General features: G+C 36.2%; 1 protein-coding gene across 3 annotated transcripts; it reads left to right on the forward strand.

Moving 5' to 3' along the window:
- Window positions 1–3,482: 3,482 nt before the first annotated feature.
- fut10 (fucosyltransferase 10) lies at window positions 3,483–9,869 on the forward strand. Of its 3 annotated transcripts, none has more exons than XM_016477782.1 (4): window positions 3,483–3,697; window positions 4,403–4,607; window positions 7,495–8,330; window positions 9,314–9,869. In XM_016477782.1, exons 1-4 carry the CDS (start codon window positions 3,617–3,619, stop codon window positions 9,530–9,532), a joined length of 1,341 nt encoding a protein of 446 aa, XP_016333268.1. In that variant the 5' UTR covers window positions 3,483–3,616; the 3' UTR covers window positions 9,533–9,869. The 3 variants fall into 3 exon arrangements, with proteins under 3 accessions (XP_016333268.1, XP_016333267.1, XP_016333266.1); XM_016477781.1 differs by having other exon boundaries at window positions 3,631–3,776; window positions 3,895–4,607; XM_016477780.1 differs by having other exon boundaries at window positions 3,631–4,607.
- The last annotated feature ends 439 nt before the right edge of the window (window positions 9,870–10,308 follow it).

Here is a 10,308-nt window from a genome sequence, read left to right on the forward strand (position 1 = left end):
ACTTTCCAGAGAATGGCATTTTACACTGATCTTCTTCTCTTAGTTTGGTTTACACTTTTTCTCTTTCAGAAGATGCTGAGTATAATCTAGCTTTTGAGCAGTGATACAATGCTATCCGATCTGCTGATACATTTGTTATTATGATATATACGTCCATTTAATGTGCTAAATGCATTTAAATAACATGAATGTACACAGATGACAACAGGCATGAGAACTGTGCTGGTTTATATACAGTACCGTTCAAAAGTTTGGGGTTGGTAATCATTCTAATGTGCTGATTGAAAACAGTTGTGCTGCTGAATATTTTTGTGGGAACCGTGATACACCTTTTTCAGAATTCTCTGATGACATTTTTTTTTTTTAAACGGCATTTACATTAAAAAATATTCACATTCAGTTCACAGAAAATCGAAGCTTCCGTTGAAGTAAAAGTATGAATTCCTTCTTCCATACAGAATCTCCAGAATTATTCTGATTCCCAGCTCCATGCTGGCGCTTCTCTTCTTCCGTTCACCGTCTCATTTTCTACAGGGTTCAGAGCAAAGGACTGGGACGGCCAAAGCAGAACCTTCATTCTGTGCTCAGTGACCTATTTTGGTGTTTGTTTTTGGACCATTGTCCTGATGGAAGATCCAACCATGGCCTGCTTTGAGATTTCTAGCAGAGTCAGTCAGGTTTAGATTTTTTTATCTGCTGGTGTTTGATAAAATCCATGTATCTAAACAAGATGCAGGACCTCCAGAAAACTTCTCAAAACTTTGTGCACATGAAGAACAAGTCATTCTGAGCAAACATATTAGTTTTATGAATCTGCCATTTCAAAAGAAAGAGGAAGGCTGTGATAGTAATGATGATGAGAACTCTTAAGTGTTATATGAATAAATCTAGTTTTACCATTGCGAGTTAAGGATTACAGTGGGAACTGAATGAATGTCTCATGTGTGGATTGTTTAAAGTCAAACAGTACATAAACAACATATTTGACCCTGGAGATCAAAACCAGTCTTAAGGGTAAATTTTACAAATCTGAAAGCTGAATAAATAAGCTCTCCATTGATGTATGGTTTGTTAGGATCGAACAATATTTGGCCGAGATACAACTATTTGAAAATCTGGAATCTGAGGGTGCAAAAAAAATCAAAATATTGAGAAAATCGCCTTTAAAGTTGTTCAAATGAAGTTCTTAGCAATGCATATTACTAATCAAAAATTAAGTTTTAATATATTTACAGTAGGAAATGTACTAAATATCGTCATGGAACATGATCTTTACTTAATATCCTAATGATTTTTGTCATAAAAGAAAAATCTATAATTTTGACCCATACAATGTATTTTTGGCTATTGCTACAAATATACCCCAGCGACTTAAGACTGCTTTTGTGCTCCAGGGTCACATATGTCCATGAATCAGTAGTGGGCTGAGTGAGAGCCAATGAGATGCAGTGATGCTGTTATTAGTCTTTGTTTGGTGAGTAGCTATTTATTGTTTGTGAAGTGCTCTTCACTTTGATTATAGGAAACAGAAATCTGTAAATCACGTAATAGTGAGCAATCAGTGCTGTAGTGTTTTACTCTGCCTTTACACATACAGTATCAGCCGGCAAACCAAAGATCACGAAATAAAAAAAGGCTAGCTGAACAAAACATGCTTTATATTATATCTGGCTACAGTTTAAAAATTTAAAATAAAAATCACCACATTTATGAAGACACTGATATTAAACAACAGTCAGTTGTAACATTAAAAAATCTAAACATTTCTATTTGTAAACCTCTTTATGAAAATTCATTTAGTGTTTGTCAGCCGTGTGGTTTGGTGTAAAGCATTGTGTTTGTCAGGTGCTTCATGAGAGGACGCTGTGAGAGAAGGATTTCTCCTCTGAATCATAAAAGTATTTTTGTTGTTACCATGGCAAACAGGTATGACTCAGTCTTCATCTGTTAAAGCAGACGTACTCTATACATCACAAATCACATGAGCAGTGTGCATCAGACTGACAGTTTCTCTTTTTTTGACATTCAATTCATATTCATAAGAACTTTATATTGTTGTAACAGACATAATACACCTCAAGCTTACAGACAACATAAAGTCCAACTCAATGTAACGATTTAGTATTTTCAGATTTGAAATTACTGTTATAGCATGTTCTTAAATACAACTGTGACACATACAGTTAGTGGCAATGTGACGCAGGCAAGGGTCACCGGCAGGCATTGTGTTTTCAGATTTGTGGAGTAAACATTGATTTTATTTTGAAGTGAAAAGGTCAAGTTAGACACTTTTAGGCCTCCCCAGAATACGCACTGAAGGTCCTGAGAGGCATGCTGTTACTGTTTTTATTTTTTAATTCAATGCTTAGGCCATGTACACAAAGTTTCAAGAGTAACAACTGCATTTAAATACGGGGATAAATCCCCTAAATTATCAACCAAAGACTCATTATGCTCAGTTTTGAAAATCGTTCAACTGTTTTGAAATCCATGATTGGTTTTCTATGTCCTTACAAAGGAGGGACTAAATAAACAACAAATACAGATGGTTTCATTTAAACCTATATGAGTAAAATCATTACATTTTAATTCACAGTGTTGCTATTTTGACACACCCTCAATTAAAATATGGGCAAAAAAATATCTATTTATTCTTATGCCTGTATGGAATAATTTTACCTTTCAGATGAAAATTAATTCTGCCTTTGTCTTTTCAATTTGTCAAAAACAGTTTGAAACAGAACAGTTGATTTAGCATTTTACATTAATGGCACGTTAAAAAATATATAAAAATATTAATAAGACTGATATCAAAAGTCATTTATACAAGTTGCAGTAGTGAAATTTGTAGTAGAAGTTTGTAATAGAGCTTCATATTTAGAGTAATGTGTGCTAATCATGTCCATATAGTTATTAAGGTTACTCTATACGCCTGCTTCAGTGTATCTTCAAGAGGACATCTGGAACTACTAATAAATACATCATTTTATGAAAAAAAATGCATTCATTATACATCTCACTTACAATTGTTAAACATTTGCCACTCTCTTATTCACCAGACAAAACATTTCTTTAATGAGTGAGTGTTTCTATGGTAACAATCCGCTTGCAAATACCGTAACTTCCACTGATCTGTAAGAGAGAGAGAAAATGTGAAAGTTCCTAATATTTGCGTGATCCCAGGAACTCTGTGTAATGTAGAGGGATGTCAAAAGGAGTCCAATTTAGCAGAGTTCACCCAACAATACAAATGACTCTGTCTGCTTGAACAGAGAAAGTGAAAGCAGACACCACACTGTGTTACTGAAGTAATTTTTTAGGAAGTGTTTGTCATGAACCCAGTCACCTACCAGAGAGAAAGAGGACAGAAACACATAGAGAGAGAGAGAGAGAGAGAGAGAGAGAGATCAGTGGCAACTTCCCTTCGTAGAGGAAGTGTCTGTGGTTTAAAGGGACGCGTAACGGAAGTGACGCTAAAACTACCAAAAAACGCTCCTCGGACAGCCGCTATGGGATCAATATATTTACAGGAATAAATCATGCATTACAGATCGCAAATATTCGCAAATAGATAATTTGGAAATGTTATTGTTTGTAATGGTACAGAGGGTTTGACATGTGGCCAGTCTCTGTTAAAAAACTTTGCGCTTTTTGTTTCTGCGCGTGTGCGTTTGTGTTTTTAATCATGACATTTCAGGTAAAATATGCACTCTATCCTTAAATGAAACTTCAGATAATCAGCAACGATTTGCTTACCTAAACATTAAATGTTTCACGTAGTTTTATGATAGGACGTGTGCCTCTCAGCGCTCTGATACAGTAACATTAGGCATAAACGCCTCAAAATGCTACCTACTCGAAGCGCCAACAGTGCTGTCTATGTATGCAGCTCAGTCTGGTGTGAGACACTGCCATAGAGTGCTCACTTGAACGATTTTAAAACGTTCCCTAAACACCGCATGGACGGATAAATATAGCGCAAATGAACCATAAATGTGGGATATGCTGGTTTTGAAGTTGTTCTTGTTTGCAGATTTCACGCTGTGTGTCCGCTGGCCTTTGGGATCTGATCAGTCCCTCACTAACATTTGGATAAATCTCTGTCCTTTCCTCATCCTTGGTATCTCCTTTCACTAAAGTCTCCCTTTTCCATCCCTGCAACCTGACATATGAAATAGCAATTGGTTACTGATTTTTGAAAGATGCATTGCATTTCTCACATAGGAATTTTCTCCACTTCTCTAACAAGTAAATGCTTTCATTTATGAAACTTTTTGGAAAGACAACTGACTTGTGTTTCTGCAAACAGTATTTTGTGCTAGTCATGTGCAAACCTTCCTCAGTAAACCCACCCTTCATGTCTGCAGTATCAGTGTCTTCACAGGCGTGTCTCTCGTCGCAGGTTATCGAACAGCTAGGACAGTTTGAACAGAACACACTCAGACAGCAGGGAACACACGTACAGGTCCAGTACCCTGTCATTGTGTGGTGGTCTCCTCTGACTGGAGAACTGGGACGTCTCGGAGAGTGTGGCCATAACAGATGTTTCTTCACTGTTAACAAGTCTTATCATTCCCATCCACAGACAAAAGCTTTTCTTTTTTATGGTGAGTCCATACAGACATTCATTGAATTCATTGTTCAGTTGATCCATGCTCATTCATTTTATACTCACTTTTATATTATTAAAATTCAATATAAATTTTTTATACAGTTTGTCTACATAAAACAATACAAGCTAATATCAGTTGTTTTACATGCTACAAATGAATTACAGTAATTAGAATGTACAGACAGTGCTGGGCAGATTACAGTGAGTATAGAAAAGAATCACCTCTCTTTAAAAGAATTCTGTTTTTCTGACATGTTGGTGTTTTATCTTTCACTTGGATGTTATAAATAAGAGTAAATACAGCTGGATAAAACAAAAACTGTCCGTCTTCATTTCAGGCTGCGAAGCAACAAAATGTGATTCTTTTAAAGAGAGGTGATTCTTTTCTATACTCACTGTAGTTACAGTTGTAGTCTGTGACTGATTCCAAATTACATGACAAAAATTGTAGTTAGTTACATAATCCACTACATTACACATTTTAGGTAATATAATAGACTATTTTTGGATTGCTTTTAGATTACCTTTGACCTAACACGTTCATTACATTGATTTAAATAAGATAATATTGTACCATATTGATTTGAAAATATATTTCATTTATTGTTATTAACAACATGGTGCATTAAGCATTATACATTACATCAAGGTTTCCCAAACTGGGGTTCGTGAAGGGACTGCAGTGGGTTTGTGAGTTAATTGAAAAGCTACCAATCAATTAAGTCATTAAAATGTAAAATTAAAATTAATTATTTTAAATAAATAATTAATAATAAAAAATAATAAAACACTTATTAAAAAATATTAAATAATTAGTTTACTTGCATTTCATGTGAGACTAGTAACCAACATCAGCACACTGTGAACATGCAAATGTTACTGAACGTATTACCGTAAAGTCTCAGGGGTACTTCAGTTCTTTGTATTGTGTATTGTTGTCTTGTATTGTATAGTAATAACATACTTTTTTTCTGTATTACAGATGTTTAAGTTACACGTGACTGCACTGTTAGGATTGCTCAAATTTCACTATACTTGTATAGTGACAATAACGAATCTTGAATTCAGGTCAATATTAGGTGAAATAACCCACTGAGTGATAATTCAGATAAACATTAATGTGTTCATCAGTAGTTGATGCAGGGTTGAAATGTTGAGAAACTTGAATGTTGAATGTCCACAACACTGGAAGACTTTCTGAACGTATATAAGCAGCAGGCTATTTTAGAAAGGAAAATTTAAAATATGAAAAAGAAAAATTTGGGAGAATCAGTACACTTTGAATAACTTATTGCTATTGTGTGAATAATATGTAATAATGTAATCAGTAAAAACGTAACTGTAGCCTGATTTAGGGTATTTTAAAATGTACTATAATCCAATTACAAGTACTTACATTTTGGGTAACACTTTATTTTAAGGTGTCCTTGTTACACGTTACATGTACTTACTATTATAATAACAATTAATTATGCATAATAACATGCAAGTAACCCCAATCCAAGCCCTAATCCTAACCATATACAGGTGCATCTCAATAAATTAGAATGTCGTGGAAAAGTTCATTTATTTCAGTAATTCAACTCAAATTGTGAAACTCGTGTATTAAATAAATTCAATGCACACAGACTGAAGTAGTTTTATGTATAATCACACTGTAACAAGGACACCTTAAAATAAAGTGTAACCAAATGTTGAATGCAATCAGTTACTACCCATCAGTGTACAGTGTGAAAAATGTATATTCATTTGGATTACTTTTAACAGTGTTATTAAATTGTTAGTGTTCTTTAATAAAGAGTGTTAGATGACAGCAAAGGTAATGTTAGAGATCGAGTCTCCACATCAGCAATATTAGATCCTCCCCCGGATGCTGGATCCTGTCAGAAAATGTCCATTTTGTATGGTACCCAAAATCAGTGTTTTACTGCATTTTGTGTAATACTCAAAACTGTATTAACAGTCTTCTATCAGCTCAAGAGGCAGACAGACTAAGCCAGGAAAGAGCAGAAAGCAGGAGATGAAGTAATGAAAAATGAGCAGTTATTGAATGTTTATTGTTTATTCAGTGATCTTAGTTGCACATGTTTCTATGCACAGATTACATCTGACCAGCATAAATCCAAAAAGTGTTATTATATGTGACCCTGGAGCACAAAAGCAGTCTTAAGTCGCTGGGGTATATTTGTAGCAATAGCCAACAATACATCGTATGGGTCAAAATTATCGATTTTTCTTTTATGCCAAAAATCATTAGGATATTAAATAAAGATCATGTTCCATGAAGAGATTTTGTACTTTTCCTACCGTAAATATATCAAAACTTCAGTTTTGATTAGTAATATGCATTGCTATGTCCGATCCTAACAAACCACACATCAATGGAAAGCTTATTTATAAATCTCAATTTTGAAAAATTGACATTCAAGACTGGTTTTGTGGTCCAGGGTCACAGTAAAGGCGAAGGCAATGGAAAATTACTGCGTCACAACATCGCCCTATGACCTTAAAGGAGTCATATGATGCGATTTCAAGTTTTCCTTTCTCTTTGGAGTGTTATCATATGACCCCTTTAAAAACCTTAAAATGGAGATATTCTCTCATCTCTTACTTGTGAGACAAATATCCCTTGAAACCACACAACCATAAGATTAAACAACAATGGAAACATAATATAACATGTAATAATAAAATATAATATAGAATGACTAATCAATGAATGATTGACGTCCAGCTACAACACTAACCCATATAAAAAATGAAACGTTACAAATCAAACAAAAAAGGGATTTTCTATAATAATATAGATCCTTGTAGATCCTATATTGATCCTTGTACTGATGAACACAGACACTTCCTTTAAGATTTGTCTTTTTTTCCAGGTACGGATTTCAGCATTGAAAGTCTTCCTCTTCCGCGTCACGAGCAGCACCAGTGGGCGTTGTTTCACGAGGAGTCGCCCAAGAATAACTACAAGCTTTTTCACGAGCCGCTCATTACCCTGTTCAACCACACGGCGACCTTCAGCCGCCGCTCTCACCTGCCCCTCACCACGCAGCACCTGGAGGCCCTCAACGCTCTCAGCTCACAAACACACCTGCTGCCTCTGTCCTACAAAAACCAGCTGAGGAGGACTCTGGCGCCGGTGGCGTACGTCCAGTCGGACTGCGACCCACCGTCTGACAGAGATGTTTACATTCAAGAGCTGATGAAACACATTCAGGTGGACTCATACGGACAGTGTCTTCATAATAAAGACCTGCCGCCCCATCTGAGAGACTCCACTGCGATGGACGATCACGATTTCTACCAGATCCTCGCCCAGTACAAGTTCATCCTGGCCTTTGAGAACGCCGTCTGTGATGACTATATCACTGAGAAACTGTGGAGGCCGCTCAAATTAGGCATTGTGCCGGTGTACTACGGAGCTCCTAACGTACGCATGTGGTTGCCAGATAACAGGAGCGCAGTCGTGGTCAATCCCAATGAGCCGCCGAAGAAGCTCGCTCAGTATTTAAAGAGGTTGGACGAGAATGACGGGGAATATCTGAAATATCTGGAGTGGAAGCAGAAGCGGGAAATATCTAACGTGAATCTGGTGACAGAGCTGAAGGAGCGTCCGTGGGGTGTTCAGGATCTTGGTCAAGATAGCTTCATTGATGCCTTCGAGTGCATGGTGTGCAACAGAGTCTGGGAGAATATCCACCGGCGGGAAAAGGTACTGAAATGGTGATTTTGACAGGATTTCTTTATATTTTCCATTCCATGTAATAATCAAAAGGTTTTGCTATTGTGGTAACACTTTAGATTAGAGGACACATATTCACTGTTAACTGAGCGTTTTCTCTCAATAAACTCCTAATTACTGCTTATTGGTAGTAAGTAAAGTAGTAGTTGTAGTAGTTCTGTGTAGGTATTGAGTAGGATTAAGGGATCTAGAATATGGTCATGCAGAATGAAGCATTAATGCAGGGGTGACAAACTCAGTTCCTGGAGGGCCGGAGCCCAGCAGAGTTTAGATTCAACCCTAATTAAACACACCTGATCCAGCTAATCAAGTCCTTCAGGCTTATCTGAAAACTACATGGTTTGTGTGTTGGAACTAAACTCTGCAGGACTGCAGCCCTCCAGGAACTGAGTTTGACACCCCTGCATAAATTTGTGACCCTGGACCACAAAACCAGTCTTGAGATTTATACATCATCTGGAAGCTGAATAATAATCTTTCCGTTGATGTATGGTTTGTTAGGATAGGACAATATTTGGCTGAGATACAGCTATTTGAAAATCTGGAATCTGAGGGTGCATAAAAATCAAAATATTGAGCAAATCGCCTTTAAAGTTGTCCAAATGAAGTTCTTAGCAATGCATATTACTAATCAAAAATTAAGTTTTGATATATTTACAGTAGGAAACTTACAAAATATATTCATGGAACATGATCTTTACTTAATATCCTAATGATTTTTGGCATAAAAGAAAAATGGATAATTTTGACCCATACAATGTATTGTTGGCTATTGCTACAAATATACCCCAGCGACTTAAGACTGCTTTTGTGCTTCAGGGTCACATATGTGCTTTCTAAGTACTAATAAAGCAGCCAATATGCATGCTAATAAGCAACTAGTGAATAGTCTTCCCTAATCTAAAGTGTTACGGCTATTGTTTACTGGTTCTTTTTCATTCGGTCTGTGACAGAAACTGCCGTCTAAAGTCTGGCGAGCTGAAGAAAGCCACCTCACATGCCCGCCTCCAGAGCTGTTTGAGTTTGCTGTGAGCCCCAGCTCGTCTCTTCGGCAGATATGGAGAGCCAGTTATGAGCAGTCCAGAAGAGAAGCCCGAGTGCTGGGACTGATGCTTCGCAGGAACACAAACTTTACCGTAACGCAGTTCTGGAGAGAAGTGTTTACTGACTGAAGGAAACAGATAACTGAAATGCAGTTATTGTGTTTATGTGGATGGTAAACCTGTGGGCTGCATTTCAGGAGGAAAAACAACTTCAAGGTGATGTGTAATTCATAGGGCTATTTTCATGTTATGTGGAAAGTTACGTCATGCATTGCATTATATTTAACATACATAATCTTTATGTGGATGTGACATTTTCTCAAACAGTCGATGCAATGCTCAGGATCTGCATTAACCGTGTGTGTTTTTATCATATATAGCCTAATATCTAGCCTTAATATTCAAAGGCCACACTGGACAATAAGGTCCCATTGAGTTCATGTTACTTAATGCATTAACAATGATGATTTGTTACAGTATATTTGTTACAATATTTTAAAATCTTTGTTAACGTTAGTTGATAAAAACAAAAACAACTGTTCATTGAATAATATTAAATAATATTAACAGGTACAGTTTTTGTTCATGTTCATTGTTCATGATAATATATATAGTTAACTAATGTTAACAAATGGAATATATGTAATTTAAGTGTTTACTGAAAAGATCTACAGCAGGGGTTTCAAGAGCAGGACGGGACACCCCTTGGTCCTTTCTTACTGTAAACACACTAAAATGCACCTTTTGCACTTTATGGTTATGATTTTATGCCATTTATTTTAAGTAAATTCTAATTATTAATAAAGAAGTAGGATTTGTTAAAATTATTGTTGATATTTTATTTATTTTTTGCCAGTTCATACTTTTTCACACAGGGTGTTGTATAACTCTCGGTAATTTTTTTT

The sequence above is a fragment of the Sinocyclocheilus anshuiensis genome, unplaced genomic scaffold, assembly GCF_001515605.1.
Source record: "Sinocyclocheilus anshuiensis isolate Anshui unplaced genomic scaffold, SAMN03320099.WGS_v1.1 scaffold2567, whole genome shotgun sequence".
NCBI lineage: Eukaryota > Metazoa > Chordata > Actinopteri > Cypriniformes > Cyprinidae > Sinocyclocheilus > Sinocyclocheilus anshuiensis.